The 19,948-nt window shown below is 48.5% G+C and overlaps 1 protein-coding gene across 3 annotated transcripts in view; it reads right to left on the bottom strand.

Annotated features, from left to right (window-relative positions):
• The window catches only part of TCF25 (transcription factor 25), a 30,237-nt gene extending 10,289 nt beyond the window's left edge, over nt 1-19,948 (bottom strand). Inside the window, exons 1-8 of one of the 3 annotated variants that reach the window (XM_046683992.1) lie at nt 19,632-19,948; nt 7,590-7,754; nt 6,522-6,596; nt 5,668-5,786; nt 5,015-5,080; nt 2,251-2,333; nt 948-1,078; nt 392-491 (exon numbers count right to left, since the gene is read on the bottom strand). In XM_046683992.1, the coding sequence (XP_046539948.1) occupies nt 392-491; nt 948-1,078; nt 2,251-2,333; nt 5,015-5,080; nt 5,668-5,786; nt 6,522-6,596; nt 7,590-7,754; nt 19,632-19,823 (931 nt within the window). In that variant the 5' untranslated portion in view covers nt 19,824-19,948. The remainder of the gene's footprint in view (nt 1-391; nt 492-947; nt 1,079-2,250; nt 2,334-5,014; nt 5,081-5,667; nt 5,787-6,521; nt 6,597-7,589; nt 7,755-19,631) is intronic. The other 2 variants (XM_046683993.1, XM_046683991.1) reach the window with 2 other exon arrangements.

Here is a 19,948-nt window from a genome sequence, read left to right as displayed (position 1 = left end):
GTACATGACTCCAGTTACAGGAAATGTCCAGAACAGAAGCATCCAGAGAGAGAGGCAGACTGGCGGTTGCCAGGGTTTGGGGTAGGGAGATGACAGCTGATGGGGTCAGGGTTTCTTTCGTAAGTGATGATCTAGAATCAGGGGTGAGGAGGCTGTAGAAGTCTGGCACATACTAAAACTCAATGAATTGTACACTTTAAACAGGAGAATTTTATGGTATGTAAATTATATCTCAATAAAGCTGTTATTGAAAAAATATCCTGGCAAACCCATTTGCAGCCCTGTTACCTTATAAAACAGCACCTGTGATGTCAGCTTCTGAGATGCTCTTTGACTGAAGGGACAACTGGCTTGTGGAAACAGCAGGGCAGGGTGTCTCTCAGTCTCTTACCTACAAGGTCTCGAGCCATCTCCTGGTCCTCCTGAAACCGGCAAGCGTCACTGAGCTGCAGGAGCGAATCGACATGATAGGGGCTCGTCTGGAGCAGAACCTACAGGTGAGGAAGAGAGCCGAGAGGGCTGTCGGCAGGACCTCCCTGGGACACATCAGGGAAGGCGGCAGGCCCTGGGCATCCCCTTCAGGCATTCAAACCTCGGGTGGGGAAACTACCACTAGAGGTAACATTCACGACACCCCCAGCTCACAGGGTGCTGGCCTGATGTGAAGTGGAGCTCGGGACTCTGCATGCCCAGGCATCTCCACCTTGACTCGCACTCTCACCCAGGAAACAAACCCCGTTCCCCACACGGAAGACAATGGGGAGCACTCAGAATCACCTTGCCCTGGACCATGACCCTTGTGACCCAGTGTACACTGGGGGTCAGAGGAGCCAAGAGGATAAGCTGCTTTTGGCCAGAGTGAGCAAAGGTTGGGACCCAGGCCTGGGGAGCCCGGCTAGTAAAGAGGACGCAGGCTGGGCGAGCCCCTCCCGTGGGGACACACGCACCACGATGTTGTTGGGCTCCATGGACTCCACAGCAGCCAGGAACTTGTGCTGTGTCTGCTGGTACTCCTCGCTGTGCTCAAATGCAAAGGAGGAGAGGCCTTTCCTGGACTCCAGCAGCCGCATCGACAGACCTAGGGGGAGTGCCTGTCAGGCCCTAGCTCGCAGCGTTCTTGGCGAGGACCCTCTGTGCACACGTAACTCGAGTCACCACGTCAGAGCCTTTGCTCCAGCCCTTGGAGAGTGGTCCCAGGACACCCCGGGCTGACTGCCCATGGCTCAGTCTGCACCGGCACTGCATCCTGTCTAGTCTTGTCCTTTATAGATGTTTCTCACCCGAGGAGCGTGGATGGAGCACAGATGCCCCAGGACAACAGAGACGAGGACAGGCACAGCCCCCTGCTAGCTTATCTAGGTGGGCATGGAGACAGCGCAGGAGCCACAGCCAGGCCTCCGAGGTGACAGTGACTTATAACCCATGACTAGGCACCGTCTCTCTGCTCCTCATGCCTGACTTTGGGTGTATGGAGTCCAGTTTCTTCTGATGACCTCACAAACTCGCCTCCCTGCAGTGCCTTCGTGAAACAGGTATGTGTGCTGGGCAGCCCTGACTCACCCTCCGGATGGCCCGCCAGAGCCAAGCCCCGCAGGACCACACGGCCAGTGAGCCCCCATCTCTGCTCGTGCTCAGGGCCTTCTGCTAGGAAGGTGGGCAAAGGAAAACGGGGACAAAAGATGCCCACCAGGAACCAGAGCTTGCCCTCTGTGTCCTTACTGAGTACACGAGGCTCCTGCAGAACCCACAGGCACAGTGGTGGGCAGAGGCTAAGGGCTCATGGCGCCTCTCACAGTGAGTATCCCTGCCCCCACCCTCTGCCCCCCAGGACCCCTGGGCCCCAGATCCGAGGGCTCTCAGATGCTCCTCCACGCCATGCTGCCAATCACCCCAACAGGACATTGACTCCACACCCCAGGCCTTTCTGCAATGTTAATGTTTTTCTTTAAATTATGTGTACTTACCAGTTTGCAACAAAGTATAAAATATCACACTTTAAAAACGAACTTGATTGGTTCCAATGGTACAGTACCCACAGCATTAAAACACAGTGGTCGGAAACATGAGCTGGTGTTGGCGGTGTGTGCCCAGACCTGGGTCTCTCCGCCAGCCCCATGCCAGCGCACTCAATCACAGCCCTGCACACTCGCTTCGCACAGACAGAGAAGCGCCAGGCCTGACACACACGGACCCCAACAGTGCCCGGCCTTGGCCACCACGCAAACCCCTTCAGCCCCAGCAGCCCCTCACCTGGCTTGCTGTACCGGGGCCAGGTGCTCTTAGGGGTCGTCAGCCACGTACACTTGGGATACACACGTTGTCTCTGCCGCGGCCTGGGGAGAACAGGACACGGGCACAGCTTTACCTTCGCTGCCTGACCTCTGCAAGGCCTGTGGAAGCAAAACCGCGGCGCAGGGAGAGGGGTCGAGCAGCAGCACGTCCACAGGCATGACAAGGACAGAACGCAGTGCTAACAATGGAACGTAGGCACTGCCAGACAGAACCGCAAACTGTAATCCAGACAACCGAAAAACCAGAGAAAGAGAAAAGGAAGCCAGCATGCTCACAGTCCAGCAAAGTGGCAGGAAAGGTAAAAGAAACAAGTTGAAAACCTAAAATAAAGACAAGAATGAGAGCAAACAAGCAGGCTTCCTGTGGGGGCCCAGGCTGGACCACACAGCACCGGCTGAGCACAGAGGACAGGGGCCGTCTCTGCCTTGAGGTGGGTTCTCACCTCCTCCCCTCTCCTGAGGCTGCACCAACACATCAACAGGGTGTGAAAAGGGAAAAGTGGTGACAATGGAGAGAACTGGGGGAGGGCCTCAGTGCACCAACGTCGACACACTGCTGGAAGAAGGGCAGCTGGACAGAGGGGCACAAGCAGGCAGGGGAGGGAGCCTGGGTCCCTGCAGACAGCGGCATGGATGCACCCCCACCCCGGGCCCAAGGCTCTGCTGTCTGGGGGTCACTGCTGCAGGAGCCAGGCCCACCCCAAGTCGTGGTCATACGGAGGGTCCTGCTCTATCAGTGACACTCTGCTTCCTACGTGAGTGATGGGCATGTAGAGCTGTGTATATTACTCTCTATAATTTCTCCATAATCCGAACTATTTCATTAAGAAAAAAAAAGAGCAAGAAACTGGATTGTGTCATAACAGGATAAAAAGCATGTTTCTCTCCCAAAAAGAAAGTCAAAACTGGGGCCAGGCCCATGGCCGACTGGTTACGTTCACGTGCTCTGCTTTGGCGGCCCAGGGTTTCACTGGTTCAGATCCTGGGCACAGACATGGCACCGCTCATCAAGCCATGCTGAGGTGGCATCCCACATGCCACAACTAGAAGGACCCACAACTAAAACAAATATATACAACTACTGGGGGGCTTTGGGTAGAAAAAGGAAAAATACAATCTTTAAAAAAAGAAAGTCAAAACTGCAGGAGAAAAACCAACTGTATAAGGAGAGCACAGTCAAAATCTGAAGGAAACTAAAATGTGGGGTGATTCTGGTCAATTGGTAGAGCGAAAAAGGAGAAGTCATTGGATGCTTGGAACCGTCCCTGTCTATGGCATCCCCTGGCCCAGCCCTGCAGTGTGCTGTCCGTACAGAACAGACTGGACTGAGGTGCCTGAACTGCCCAGGGGGGCCAGCACCGAGGGCTGAGCAGACACCAGCAGAGCAGTGGAAGTGGGACAGAGGGAGGTGAGCAAGCCAGGCCCGTCAGAGGAGGATGCTAGCAGAGAGGGTCCAGATGTGAGAACCCAAGAAAGAGTAGTGCACGTGTGATCTGGAGATTCTGAGACCAGAGAAGATGACAATCAGAGGCAGGTGAGTCAGTCTCCGAGGAGCAGAATGAGGAGGGAGGGAACCACAGCTGCTCAAGGAGGCCCTTTGGTAAGACAAACTTTTAAAGAAACACATCAGTACAGCAGCACCATAAAAACAATAAATGTAATTACTATTAACTAATTACTATTAATAACCATAATTTGCACAGAAATAAGAACAGGCAAAAATATCAAGAATTGGCAAAACACAAAAATAAAAGCAAAATAAGAGCAAACAAGAAATACAAGGGAAGTGAGCCAATAACTGGTGAAATTTCCCCAGCCTTCTTCACAATCAGACAGGGGTCAAGCATCAGGACTTCCCATCTACACATCATGACCGACTTTCAAACCTCCCATACCTTGTGTAGCTCACAGGAGGAAGAAGGGCGGCGACGGTGGGTGGGTGTAAGGTAGTGAACACCACTAACTCATCATGGGAACACCCATTCCTGGGAGATTTCACTAGAAATGCCTGTGCAGAGGCAGAGGACTGCAGCCCACACACAAGCTACACTGGCTCCAGGGAGGGCCCTCCCCGGGACACCAGGCTGTGGAAAACACTGCTCAGAACTCAGCTGTGCAAACCAGGCCGTGAGACCAGCACACAGGACGTGTGCGCAGAGGCCCTGGGCAGACACAGCAAACTGCCTGTAACATCCTCTTTGGGGGCCAAAGGAGACAGTTCTGAACTGTCGGAATTGTATAAGCATTTAGTTCTGTAATCACAACGAACATGTACTTGAAAAGACAAATCTTTGGCTGGTGCGAAAGCTCCCACAGAAAGTCCCAGAAACAGACCCTCACACTCAGCATTTCCCATCATGTCTAGCAGGTGCCAAGCACTAGGGACTATTAATTAACAGAGATCAAACTTCTCTCAGAACCTAAACTCCATGTTAGTCTTGCTGCTGACTGAGGAGCAAAAATTAAGATTTCAGGGCTAAAAACTAAAAATTCAAGGGCTTTCAGAATCTTAGTAAAACTACGACACACATACTAGGGAAGGCAGTGTAAGGGACGGAGCCCGATGGCCAGGGACAAGGTTAATCAGCCACTTGTCCCCGGGGCCCCTTCCGGAGCCCTCAGAACCGGCCTCCTCAGCGTCTCCTGTGTCCTCCCCAGGGCTCTCAGCTGACTCGGAGAACGCCCCGCCCCCTTCAACTGAGAAAAGCTGGAGTTGACCTTACCTCTGTTCCCCCAGGACAGCTCGAGCACCAAAATACCTTTTCAGTTCTGTGTCTGGATTCAAGTGTCTAGAGAAGTGAAAATTTTACAAGGAAAAATGAAATTGAGTTCTTTTCCAAAGATTCTGGAAATGTTAGAAAGTGACATAAAAACCCAGCAGGGAGAACAGCTATGGTGGCCTGAAAGACAGCTTGCAGGCCTGCTTTCTTTCAAACCCCCCGACCCGGGGCTGAGGCGCCAACGCTCTCCAGGCTGAGGCTGAGCAGCCAAAGGCCAGAGACTAGATCAAGACGTCTTCACTGACTTAGGAAAAAGAGGGCCTTTTCTTTCTTAATGCTGGCAACAATCTCTGTGGTAGGGACAGGGTTTCATTAAGCATCTACAAGAACAAGAGATGGAGTTTATCCTCGGACGGCATCTTACTTTAACACAGTTTAAGAGCATTCCCAGATATATAAAGCTTAGCGTAAGGTCCTAGAAATAGGGAGGAATTTCCCTGCTTTCTTTCTCCTCTCTTCTATTTCCTATATGTTTGATAAGAAATTCCTGGCACTTTTAAATAAAGATAGTGCGTTTCTTTCTTCTTCTTCTTTATAATAACGTTCTCCCTTGCCACGGAGTCTCCGCAGTGACAGGCAGGCGGGGACAGAGGTACCTGTGCTCCACATACAGGACGTGCTTCTTCGAGCTCAGGGGAGGCGGGCCCGGGCGGTTCAAACCACTGCTGTCCTCAATCCTCTCTAAGATCCGGTCGATATCTTCCAGCCCATTCTCCTAAAAGCCCAAAAACAACACATTAATCACCACACTGACTTTATTTTAAATGTTATAAAAATAACAAATGGATTATTTTTACGATGAACAAGTATTATATTATGTTTAGTTCCTGAAAGACAGTATAATCCAAACACCGTGGACTGCACCTACCATTAGTAAAAAGGAAGATGCTTCATAGAGGAAGGCTACAACAGACAGAATCACAGAGCCAGAGGGACCCTTGAACTACTGAATCACAAGCCCACACACCTCATCTTACAGGTGTGCTCGCCTCCTCAGGTAACTGAGCTGCGAAATGTGAACGGCAACCAAGTTACAACCTCTTTTCAGGAGAAGAGACTCTCCTGCAGAGGACCGGGGCAATAATGGAAGTATGTTTTCTGATGACAGGCTGCACCTGAGAGAGCTTTACATCTCACTCCCAAATGAGGCCGTCAGCACTAAAAGGTCAGCGCACAGGGGCAGCGGAACGAGGAGGGACCGCGCCGTCCAAAGAGCGTCATTTCCGACAGTTTGCTGGGAAACGGCAAGCCCAGAGGGGCTCTGACCCTCCAGGAAGAAGGGAACAGACACAGGGGCAAAATTTGGTTTAGTAATTTTTCGTTTTTGTTTTCCCTGACCCCTGAGTTAGTTATCCTCCTAAGGGAAGGAATCAAGATATCAAATAAAAATGAACTGCCTTCGAAAAACAGCCGGAAGAGAACTGAGAGGAAATCAGCCAGACCCACGTACCGAAGTTTCTCCCGTAGCGTTTTTCTTACTTTTCTGTTTCTTTTTCTTCTTTCGGAGTTTGCCACTTATATTAGACTAACAAAAGAAGCACATTTTAATCAATGGAAAGAGATGATACACTCTGAAACCCTGAGAACTAGAGCAGCAAGCTGCAGACGGGCATGAGGACGTGGCCTGGCGTCCGTCTTCCCTTTCTGGACCTCCTGTGAATGCACCCACTTCTCTCCAACAACATGCCCCTCCTGCGGCTCCTCCCCTCTGCTCCGCCCTGTCGTGCTCAGGTCTGCTGTCCAGGCAGCCTCTCTCACCCCCTCCTGACTACCTCAGGGCTCCCCCGACCTCACGACATGGCTCCCAGGGTTCTGACCACTTGCCCGTCTGCCCTCTGCTTTCATCCTCCACCTCAGCAATCACCCTCCCCGCCACACAGCCACCCCACAGACAGGGCTCTGCACCACAGTCCCCCGCCCCTGCAGGCCCTCTGCCTTCACCCCTCTCGTGCCTTTACCAGGCCACCTCCTTCCATCAGTGTGGAGGCTCCTCAGGGAAGCCCCCACCACCCCAAGCCCAGTCAGGTCTCCACGCCTGTGTCACCCCCTCGACCAGAGATCCCTGGAGGGCGAAGACTCGTCTCCAGAGCCCAGGAGGCTCACAATAAGGACTTGTTGAATAAGTGAGTCCTGAGGGGCCCTCTCCTGTGCCGTGGTGCACTGCGGCCACACCCCAACACCAACCTGACCCATATGTTTCCTGGAAGCTTGTCCCCCAGGGCCTCGGTCCACCCACCCGAGCTCAGATGCACCATCACAGGGAACACACACCCCGCTGAGCCAGAGCAGACTCTCTCAAGACTTGGGAACCACCTCTCGAGCCAGGGAAGCTTGTCTGGGGGACCCCGAATGTGGCTCCCTCCATGGCCACCGTGAGTCTTGAGGATTTCATGCAAATCTGATGTGGGCCTCCAAGAAAATTTGGGAGAAACTGGGCAACTGGCAAAATGGAACCCAGAAAATGACAGGAGAGAGTGTGTGTGGCTTGGCCCCTCCTTGTCACCACACAGCCCCACACCTGCTCGGGGAGCGCTGCTCTGTCAGCTGCTTCTCCATCTCTCTTGGTTTCTGTGCTTCCACTCGGGGACCTCCTTTTGTTCCTCGACACCACAGCGTCTGTGAGCAGACAATCAGACCTCTCCCCGTTCACCACAGGTCCCTCCTCGAGGTCCTCGATGTTGATCTGGAAAAACAGATGGGAGAGCACAGGGTCATTCATGTGCATCCTAGTCACTGATTAAGTGGCAACACCGAAATGCGTGTGAGAATGGAGAGCAGAATGGAGGCGATGGGCATGCTCAAGGTCACTCCGAGGTCACAGAGGGAAGGAGCACAAAGGTCTGTGGTGCTAGCAGTGTCACAGTGCTCATCTTCAGGGCGACTTCAGTCAATGCACTTCAGAGGGTGATGGGCGCCATGTGGCCATATGGCATCTCTGTCTTTGAGCGACATAATGAAGAATCTCCGAACACTACAACTTATCCCCAGTTACCGAGTACCCCCTTAGGGAAAAGATTTGTAAACACACATGTTCAGCCAGTGCATTAATGTTCTTTCCCCCTACTGTGGACTCTGGCTCAGCTCTATGGTAGCAGACAGGAGAAGAAACTGGAGGAAAAGAAGGCACCTGAGAACAAACCTATCTACAAACAGGTTCCTCATAATAAAGGTAATAATAAAAATAACCCACACAACGGAACCTTATATAGTAGTGAAAAGGAATGAACCACATTCATACACACAACACAGATGAATCTTAGGAACACAGTGCTGAAGGGAGAGTCCCAGAAGACTCACACACTAAACTCACACTAAACACTCACAGACTTGTACATGCTCATTCACACACTAAAGATGCTCATACACACTAAACACAGACTTGCACATGCTCACACCTGGAGGAGACATGGGGGCAGGGGGGTAGGGAGGAGCAGAGGTGGGTACCAGCTGGCCCTTCAGCTCATAAGTGCATAAACAAATAAAAGAGACCAACATGGAACAATAACAACCATGCTTCATAAACCAGACTTGATGGACCCAACATGGTACAAAAATAAATAAAGATCCAAAATAAGTAAACAAATAGACTTCCAAAAATAAATAAACAAAGCTACATGGTCAGACATAGGCATCTTGGCAGAGTAAATTGTTCCCTTGTCTCTCCCCTCTAAGTTACAACTGCATGGACCATTCATTAACCAGCAGAGGATTCGATGCACAGCACAACAGGACGTCCAAGAGATCCTTGCAGCCGTGCATCTGAAGATAGGTGGGCTGGATCCCCAAGACTCAGTGAAACTAGGTGAGTGCACCCCTCCCCTTCCCCAGTGATAATGATCTAGGTCCTGAGTCCTCAAACAGCGGCCAGTGGGACTATAAGAGGAGGTGGGGGCAGCCCGGCCCACTTGAACACTTTTGGAGTTGTAGCCCAGCCTGCAAGAGCACTCAGTGTTGCAGCAGCCCTGGCCATGGGAACGCTCCCCACCGAGTGGTGCGGCTCAGCCCCATGAAGCTGCCCCCACCAAGCACAGCAGCTCTGCTGAGCCTCCCTCAAGCACAGAGCTGGCCCATGCATGACAGAAAGCACCCCCCCCACCCGCCCACCTAGTGCACTAGCTCAGCTGGTCTCCTGCTGAGTGCACTGGTCCCGCACCAGAGTGACCCAGTGGCAGAGCACAGAGGCCCCACCTGCATGTGTGTGCATGACCTGCTAAGCAGCTGTGGCCAGTGCACAAACACAGAGAATGCCTACCAGCACAACTTCCAGCAGACGGGACAGGATCAGAAAACAGCTCCTGCCCCCCGAGCAGTGGCAGGTGGAATATGTGACCTAACACTACCAGAAATGCCCCAGCAAAGGATCACTTTAACCAAACACCATGAAGAACTGTATTAACACTTCAGAGCAGAAGGAAAATGACAAGTCTCCAGAAACCAATCCTGACATCACAGAAATTCACAGTGTAAATGACAGAGAATTCAAAGTACTTGCCATAAAGAAACTCAGCGAGTTACAAGAAGACTCAGAAAGACAGTTCAATGAGCTCAGGAGTAAAATTAATTAGCAGAAGGAATTCTTCACCAAAGAGATTGAAACTCTAAAAAAAAACAAATGGTGGAGATGAAGAACACAATTAATGAGATAAAAAGCAATCTAGAATCCATGAAATATAGACCTGATGTTATGCAGGATAGAATTAGTGATTTAGAGGAAAGAAATATAGAAATGCTTCAGGTGGAGAATGAAGGAGAACTAAGATTTTTAAAAAATGAAGAAATTCTTCCAGAAATATTCGACTTACTTAGGAAAAGCAACATAAGGATTATAAGTTTTCCAGAGGGAGAAGAAAGGGAGAAAGGAGCAGAGAGCTTGTTCAAACAAATAATAGCTGAGAACTTCCCAAACTGGGGAAGGAACTGGACTTACAAGTACAGGGGCCAGTAGAACCCCTAATTACATCAATGCAAAAAGACCTTCTCCAAGGCGTATACCATTAAAACTGCCAAAAGTCAATGACAGATATTAAAGGCAGCAAGGCAGAAGATAATAACCTACAGGGGAACCCCCATCAGGCTTGCAGCAGATTTCTCAGCAGAAACCTTGCAGGCTAGAAGAGAGCAGAATGATATATTCAAAATACTGAAAGACCGAAACTTTCAGCCAAGAATACTCTATCAAGGGGAACTATACTTCAGATATGACGGGGAAGTAAAAGCTTTCTCAGATAAACAAAAGCTGAGGGACTTCATCACCACTAGGTCTGCCTTACAAGAAACATTGAAAGGAGCCCTCCCATCTGAATCTAAAAAGCAAAGGTTTAAAAAACCTTTAGCAATGAAATAAGTAGAATCAGAAAATTGCAGCTTTATATCAGAATAGGTTAGTAAACACTTATTTATAACATAAAAGACAAAGGGAGGGAAAGCATCAAAAATAACTATAAACACGTTAATTTAGTCACAAACTCACAACACAGAAAAGAACAATCTGTAACAATGATAACTCAGAAAGGGAAGAGGAATGGGATGGAACCTGCTTAGGCTAAGAGAGATAAGAGGCTATCAGAAAATGAACTATCTCATCTTTGAGAGTTTTTTGTGTGTGTATGAGGAAGACTGGCCTTGAGCTAACATCTGTTGCCAATCTTCCTCTTTTTGCTGAAGAATATTGGCCCTGAGCTAACATCCATGCCAATCTTCCTCCATTTTATATGTGGAACACGGCCACAGCATGGCCTGATGAGTGGTGTATAGGTCAGTGGCTGGGATCTGAACCTGCAAACCCTGGACCACTGCAGCTGATCAAGTGAACTTGACCACTACACCACCAGACCAACCCCATGAGATCTTTTATACATACTTCATGTTAACCACTAAACAAAAAGTCAGAGGGAGCTGGCCCGGTGGCCAAGTGGTTAAGTTCACACGCTCCATTTCAGCAGTGCGGGGTTTCGCTGGTTCGGATCCTGGGTGCAGACATGGCCCTGCTCATCAGGCCACACTGAGGTGGCATCCCACATGCTACAACGAGAAGGACCCACAACTGAAATATACGACTACGTACTGGGGGCATTTGGAGAGGAAAAAGCAGGAAAAAAAAAATGACAACCCTTGTTAGCTCAGGTGCCAATCTTAAAAAAAAAAAATCAGAGCAGAGTCACAAATCCTAAATAAAGAGAAAACTGAGAAAACCCTGACAGAAAACCAGCAAACTGAAATGGCAGTCAGAAATACAAGGGAGGGGGCCGGCCCAGTGGCGCAGTGGTTAAGTGCGCACATTCCGCTTCGGCAGCCCGGGGTTTGCCAGTTCAGATCCTGGGTGCAGACATGGCACTGCTTGGCAAGCCATGCTGTAGCAGGCGTCCCACATATAAAGTGGAGGAAGATGGGCACGGATGTTAGCTCAGGGCCAGTCTTCCTCAGCCCAAAGATGAGCATTGGTGGCAGATGTTAGCTCAGGCTAATCTTCCAAAAAAAAAAAAAAAAATACAAAGGAGAAGAAACAATGGAAACACAGAACAACTGGAAAACAAAATATAAAATGGAAACATTAAGCTCCCATCTGTCAATAATCACTCTAAATGTAAACAGACGGAATTCTCCAATCAAAAGACAAATAGTGGCTGGATAGATTAAAAAACAAGACTAAACAATATGCTGCCTCCAGGAAACACATCTCAGTTCTAAAGACAAACAGAAGATCAGAGGGAAGAGATGGAAGATGATACTCCAAGCAAAAGGCAAACAAACAAAAGCAGGTGTTGTCATACTTACATCAGACAAAGCAGACTTCAAGAGAAAAAAGACAATCAGAGACAAAGAGGAGCAGTATATAATGATAAAAGGGACATTCCACCAAGAGGACATAACACTTATGAGTATATATGCACCTAACACAGGAGCACCAGAGGATATAAAGCAACTATTAACATACCTAAAGGAAGAAAGTGACAGCAACACAAGAATAGTAGGGGACCTTAACACCCGACTCACATCAATGGATAGATCATCCAGACACAAAGTACAAGGAAACAGTGGCCTTAAGTGACATACTAGACCAGATGGACTTAACATATAGAACATTCCATCCAAAAACAGCAGAATACACATTCTTCTCAAGTGCACATGGAACATTTGCAAAGATAGATCATATGCTGAGAAACAAGGTAAGCCTCAATAAATTTATGATGACTGAAATCATATCAAGGATCTTTTCAGATCACAATGCTATGAAACTAGAAATCAACTACAAGAAAAAGGCTGGGAAAGTCACATATATGTGGAGACCAAACAACATGCTACTGGACAACCATTGGATCAATGAAGATATCAAAGGAGAAATAAAAAAATACCAGTACTATTTTGAATAAGAGTGGCAAGAGTGGGCACCCTTGTCTTCTTCCTCCTCTCAGAGGGATGGCTTTCAGTTTTTCACCCTTAAGTATGATGCTGGCTGTGGGTGTGTCATATATGGCCTTTTTATGTTGAGGTACTTTCCTTCTATACCCATTCAATTGAGAATTTTTATCATAAAAATGGATGTTGGCTCTTGTCAGATGCTTTCTCTGCATCTATTGAGATGATCATGACATTTTTATTCCTCATTTTGTTAACGTGGTGTATCACATTAATTGATTTGTGGATGTTGAACCACGCCCTGCATCCCTGGTATAAATCCCACTTGATCATGGCGTATGATCTTTTTAATGTATTGCTGTATTTGATTTGCCAATATTTTGTTGAGGATTTTTGCATCTATGTTCATCAGCGATATTGACCTATAATTTTCCTTCTTTGTGTTGTCCACGTCTGGTTTTGGTATCAAGATAATGTTGGCCTCATAGAATGAGTTTGGAAGCATTTTGTCTTCTTCAGCTTTTTGGAATAGTTTGGGAAGCATACATATCAAATCTTCTTTGAATGTTCGGTAGAATTCTCCAGAGAAGCCACTTGATCCTGAAATTTTGTTTTTTGGGAGGTTTTTGATTACTGTTTCAATCTCTTTACTGGTGAATGGTCTATTCAGATTCTCTATTTCTTCTTTTTTTTTTTTTTTTCTGCTTTATTTCCCCAAATCCCCCCAGTACATAGTTGTATATCTTAGTTACAGGTCCTTCTAGTTGTGGCATGTGTGATGCTGCCTTAACGTGGCCTGACAAGCAATGCCATGTCCGCGCCCAGGATCCAAACTAGCGAAACCCTGGGCCGCCACAGTGGAGTGCACGAACTTAACCACTTGGCCATGGGGCCAGCCCCTCTATTTCTTCTTGATTCAGTTTTTGGAAAATGTTTCACTGGATATAGAATGCCAAATTAAGTTTTCCTTCTAGCACTTTAAAGATGCTGCTCTGTCTTCTGCCTTGCCCTGTATCTGATGAGAAGTCAGCAACTATTCTTACTGTTTTCCTGTAGATAATGTGCCTCTTTTCTCCAGCTACTTTTATAATTTTTCTTCACCACTGGTTTTCAGCAATTTATGATTTACTTTGTCATGGTTTCCTTTATGTTTATCCTGCTTGGGGTTTATTAAACTTCTTGAATCCTTGGGGTTTTATTTTATATGATGTTTGGGAATTTTTCTACCATTTCATCAATTATTTCTTCTTCACTTGTCTCTCTTCTCTCTTTTTTTTTTTAAAGATTTTATTTTTTCCTTTTTTCTCCCCAAAGCCCCCTGGTACACAGTTATATATTCTTCGTTGTGGGTCCTTCTAGTTGTGGCATGTGGGATGCTGCCTCAGCGTGGTTTGATGAGCAGTGCCATGTCCGCGCCCAGGATTTGAAGCAACGAAACACTGGGCCGCCTGCAGTGGAGCATGTGAACTTAACCACTCGGCCACGGGGCCAGCCCCTGTCTCTCTTCTCTTGTTCTGCTACTCCAATTACAGACGCATTAGACTGTTTGATACTGTCCTACAGGTACTGAGACAATCTTTTCCCGTTTCTGGTTAGTTGTGATCGTTTCTTTGCCCTAACTTCAAGACCACTGATCTTTTCTTCTCTAGTGTCTAATCTGCTATTAAGACAATCAAGTCAATTATTCATTTCAGATATTGTATTTTTTAGTTCCAGAATTTGCTCTTTTTATAGCTTCCATTTCTCTATTGGAATTCCTTGTTTTCCCTCATTACGTTCACAATTTTCTTTAAGTCCTTGAATATATCTATATGCTATCTTAGGTTTGCATCTAATTTACCATCTGTCATTTCCAGGTGGTTATGAGTCACATTTTCCTGGTCCTTCGAGTGCCTGGTGATTTCTCACCGTGTGCTACACTGCTGAGTGACTGGACTGTGTCCCTTTCCTTAATAGAATGCTAAAATTCATTCAGGCAGGCAGTCAATTTATTTACATATTAGCACCATCCCTTCAAACTTTATTTCTAAGCTTTCTTAATACAGGTCTAGAGCATTCTTTATTGCAGAGTGACTTTCGTCCTCTCCTAAGGAGCGGCCTTTCTGGAGCCTCTACTGGACCCCAGGCTTCCCAGTGAGGCCCTTTCATTCTGGCTGGTCAGGAGTCTCCCAGACCCTGTGAGCTCCCGTCCCAGTTAATCTCATGGTCTTGGGAGCTGTCCTTTCCCCTCTGGTTGTTTTTTGCCCAACACAGCTGAGTACTGAGCTGAAGACTGGAAGCAGATTTCTGGAACTCGTTCTCCGCAGCACCCCAGCCCGGGAACTCCAGCTCCTCAGTGGACCCAAAGTCGAATCTGCCTCCTCAGTTCAGTGCCACCACCATGTTCTCTTGTGCTGTCCTCCCTGTGCTGCTCTCTGAAAAGTGCCTCCAGGGAGAAGGCCAGGTCAGCGGGCTCACCATGTTCCTCTTCCCTCAGGGTCACAGACCTCAGCACCTCTTGCCTAATATCTGAAAACTGTTACTTTATATCTCTAGCTCAGTTTTATATTGTTCATGGCCAGAAGGCTATTCTAGTACCAATTATTCTACCATGGCTAGAAGTAGAAATCTTACTTTTGCTTTTATTCATCCACTGCTTGGTTTATTTAGAGATTGTTTTTAGCTCTCCAAAAATAAGCTTTTCAGTTTAGGGCCCCATGGGCACCACTAAAAGTGCTGCTGAAAAAAGGAGAAAAAAGGAGTTATTTTTCCCATTGAAAGAGGGAAGCCATTAAAACTTCACATCACTGAAGGAAGTGCTTCTCCAGTCTGCAGTCAAGAATGACAAAACTTCACCTATTTGTAAGCAGAAACCGGCAGATGTCTGGAAACACAGCAGACTTTTTTTTTTCACTGTTCATTTAACATCACAATTAGAATATGGATTTATAATTCTTTCCTTGATCAAAGAAGCATTAATGATGGCAACTTTGCTGAAGATAATCTCACAGACTTGAGGACAAAAGAAATGAAGCAATGTGAATTTTTTTTTTTTTTTGAGGAAAATTAGCCCTGAGCTAACTACTGCCAATCCTCCTCTTTTTGTTGAGGAAGACTGGCCCTGAGCTAACATCCATGCCCATCTTCCTCTACTTTATACATGGGACACCTACATAGCATGCCTGTTGCCAAGCGGTGCAATGTCTGCACCCAGGATCTGAACCAGTGAACTCCGGGCCACCGAGAAGCAGACGTGTGAACTTAACCGCTGTGCCACTGGGCCAGGCCCCTGTAATTTGATTTTTGACCTGAAGAATTTTAGAAAATTATGGTAATCCTTGACCAGTAAACAAAATACATAGTTCTAATACCATCTGTTATTAAACGTGTTTGTGAATGTGAATCTGGGGTTTTGCTCTTGCTGTCATTAAAACTAAGGATCAAAATCAACGGGATATCAAAGATAATGATGACACATGTGTTGGCAAGTCAAAGATCACTGAACAATTTCAAGTCCTTATTTCAGTCAAACAACAGCAGCCTCATCACTGAAACTTATTTTGGAAGAAGTTTGTTTTTTATTTGATTGCACAATTTAGATTTATTTCAGTTACTTTCAGGGAATGGCCACTATACTGTACATAAAAGCAGAGAGACATACACACATAATTCTCTGTAAAAGACTGATCTTCCTTACTCAGAGGCAAAACTTTTTAATGCTATAGAATAAATCCTGATAGCTTTTAAAAGTGTGTTTATGTGATTTTTATCAGATTGTCAAAGTGGTCTTTGGCCCAAGAAATACTAAGAAGTTCTACTCTACAACATCATCTTTAATGGCTGCGCAGTATGTTATGCTGCAAAACTCAGACTATATACTTATAACAGGTGCATTTATACGCAAATTATACTTCCATAAAGTTGATTTTTAAATCCACTCTGAATGAAAGAGGAATGATGTTTTCTAATCTAAGGCCAAAGAAACTCACCCAAGAGCCAGCAACAAGGACAGCCAAAGCCACAGAGTGACAGAGGAGGGTGTCTTCTTGCTCGGCTTCCCCCTTCCCAGGAGAGCATCGCTGGCCCCAGCAACCTTTCTAACTAAACCGCTTAGGGTGACGTGTCTCCACGTAAGTGCCACTGCACCCTTCCCTTGGTTTTCAACATTGTTAACATCGACGTTTACTGGGTGCGGATCATGTGCTCAGCATGGACTAAAGGTTGCACAAGTTAGTTCATTTACTCCTCATGACAACTCCATGAGGTAAATAGGATCATCCCCAAGAAACAGGGAAACTGAAGTTTATGTTAGGTATCTTGTCCAGGTTCTCACAGCTACAAAGAAGTGGAGCCAGGATTCAAACCCAGGTCATTCTGACTCCAAAGCCTGTGGACACACACTCTGGCTGGAGACAGTAACTGCCGGTCTTAGAGGAAATGCTGACTCCTGCAGTCACTGTTCTGCATACCTACTGCATGCCAGACTTGCTCTGGGTGATGAGCACACGTCAGGGAACAGCAAAGTCTCTGTCCTCACAAAACTTACACTCCAACAGTAGGAGACAAGCAACACAAAACAAAAGGAACACACAGGTAATGTGTACGGTATCTTTTGTGATAATTACTAGGGAAAAGGAGAAAGAGCAGAAGAAAGGGGATGGGAATACAAGAGTGACTGTAATTTTAAATCAAGTGAGAAGTGTAGGCAAGACTGAGAAGGTGACACACGAGCAAAGCCTGAGGGAGGAGAGGGAACCACGTGACATCTGAATACAAGGTGTTCCAGGCAGAGGGGATGGCACAGGGAGATCAGTGTGGCTGAAGCAGAGAGAGCAAGACGAGAAAGAGATGAGGTGGGGGAGCTGACAGGGCTGACTGGGGGTGGTGAGGCAAGCAGGGCTGAGATCAGACGTGTGCCTAACAGGACCACTGCAGCCCCTGAGCTCAGACAGACTGCAGAGCAACTGGGGCAAAAGTGGGACTGGGTAGGAGGACGGTGACTATCCAGACCAAAGGCAACGGTCACGCTCAAGGGGCTGCACCTGGAGCCACCACCGGCCTTCCCAATGGTTTGCACGTGGTGTGTGAGAGAAAATCGGAGACGCCTTCCAGGCTGCGGGAAGGATGGAGAGCCCTCAGCAGAGACAAGGAAGGCTGAAGGAGCGGAAGGGCAGTTAATGTTTGGACACACTGAGTTCGAGATGTCTGTGAGACATCTAAGGGGAGACAGACGCTGAGCTGGCGGTATGAACCAGAGAGCAGGAAGGAGGTCTGAGCTGGCGATATCAACATCCTGTCAGAAAGCAGAAGGAATACACCGACAGCAACGCTCTGGGCCCTGCAGCCCTCGGGGCCCTCTGACCTGACTGACGTCACGGAGAGGCTCACAGCAGCACCCTTGTTCTCCATCCACACACACAAGCACCTGCCATTTTTCCATCCCTCCCAAACACCCTGCCCCTGTCCACTATCCTCCCATCTTCCTCAGCAGAAACATCAAGTTCGCCTCAGAGACAAGTATCATGGCAGGGTTAAGAGTACATGTTTTAAGTCAGAAAGCCACGACTCACAGTGTAGGTGTCATGTACTAGCTCATTTGTACAAAGGGCACAATAGGACCTCCTTCCCAGACTGTGAGAATCACCTGACATGGCAGCAGTATCCAGAATGTGTACATGTCCTCCAAATAACAGTTCCTGTCGTTCAAGACTAAACCTGGGAGATGTGGGAAGGTGGAGAAAGCACTACCTGATAAAAAGTCCAGGAAAATGGCCCATTTCAGCACAAACTGATTTCAGACTGTTAACAAGGAGGATTGGAAAGAAGACTTGGGTGTTTTGAGAGAAGTGAGAAAAACGACTGGCAAATCTAAGGATAAAAGATGTGGCAGGGGGCTGGTCTGGTGGCGCAGTGGTTAAGTTCGCATGTTCTGCTTCTCAGCGGCCCAGGGTTCGCAGGTTCAGATCCTGGGTGTGGACACGGCACCGCTTGGCAAGCCATGCCGTGGTAGGCGTCCCACATATAAAGTAGAGGGAGATGGGCATGGATATTAGCTCAGGGCTAGTCTTCCTCAGCAAAAAAGAGGAGGATTGGCAGTAGTTAGCTCAGGGCTAATCTTCCTCAAAAAGAAAGAAAGAAAGAAAGAAAGACGTGGCCGAAGAATTGGGGAGACACCACTGGCTGCATGTGGGTAATTGTGGGAATTGGGTGACAGGCACATCCCCCACACTACTCTCTCTATTTTTGTATATGTTTGACATTTTCCTTAATAAAAAAGGTTAAAAAGAAATAAATGATAATAAACGGAGTAGAGGAAAGGGGGTTACTTTCTGTCTGAGGATCAGAGGAGGCGGCGGAGAGTATGGAGAATTCCAAGAATGAACGTGGGTCCCATCCCCACCAGAGACCACAGTGATGCTGGCTGTCTCTTACCTCACCAGGGAAGGTCAACAGTCTCTAAACAAACTCCCAGGCTGGCGGCCCACACTCCCCACCGTCCTATAATAGGCTCCTTCACTTGCCAACTTCATATAAAGTTGGGAGCAACTGCGGGATCAAGAGAAGGCTTACAAAGCGTGGCTGGTTTCTCCCTGATCTTCAGTCCTACTACTATTCTTTCAACCATTTGGCACACAGCCACTGAGTCCCTACTATGCGTCGGGTATACGGTGCTGGGGACACAAGATGAGCAAAACAGACACGTTACCTGCCTGCACAGGGAGGTCATAGAAGGGAGCATAAGATAAGGCACGCGCATGCAAAATTGCAGACTGAGGCCCAGTGGGCATTTATTCCTTCAATTTGCATCTACTGTTATTTCTCTGCGCCAGATACCTGCATGGGGGGACACTAACTCCTGGGCTGTGAGGAGTAAACGGGAATGTTTGCCAAGGCCCTGAATGCTCAACCCTGAAACCAAGAGAAGGGTCCCCCCAGACCCTGGGAGTGAAGCCCCGCCCACCGCGCTGCGGGCCCGCCCCTCAACGGCACGACCACGCCCACTCTGTTGCAGCCTGTACCCCCTCCCCGCCCCGCCCCGCCCCGCCCCTGGACGTATGGCCCCGCCCTCCTCACCGCGGGCCCCAACCCAACCTGACCCCGCCCCCGCCTCATGCCACCGCCCACTGCGCTCGCCCCGCCTCGTGACGTCACGGTCCCGCCCCGCGAAGCCCCGCCCCGCACACCGACCCCCCGCCGCCCCTACCCCAGCAGCCCTGCTCCTCACCAGCTCGAACCGGTTGTTAACTCGGACGCCCTCCTTCCCTGCGCCCCGGGGGCGCTGGCCACCGGGCTCCCGCTTTGGGCCTTCTTCTTCCACATCATCGTCATCACGGAGGGCAAACTGCAGGGCGCCCGGCCCGAGGGGCTCCTGGCCGCGCTGTTCCCCCCGCAGCCTCCGGAGGGCCCGGCGCGACATAGGGCCCAACGGCCACTGACGTCTGGAGACAGGAGAAGGAAGAGCAGCAAAGAGACGGCCGGCGCGCCTGCGCACTTACGGCGCGCTGGCGCGAGTCTGGCGTGTCGCGTCTGCGCGCTGTGGCT

The sequence above is a fragment of the Equus quagga genome, chromosome 13 (genome assembly GCF_021613505.1).
Source record: "Equus quagga isolate Etosha38 chromosome 13, UCLA_HA_Equagga_1.0, whole genome shotgun sequence".
Lineage (NCBI taxonomy): Eukaryota > Metazoa > Chordata > Mammalia > Perissodactyla > Equidae > Equus > Equus quagga.
This window is presented reverse-complemented; position numbering and strand designations above follow the sequence as displayed.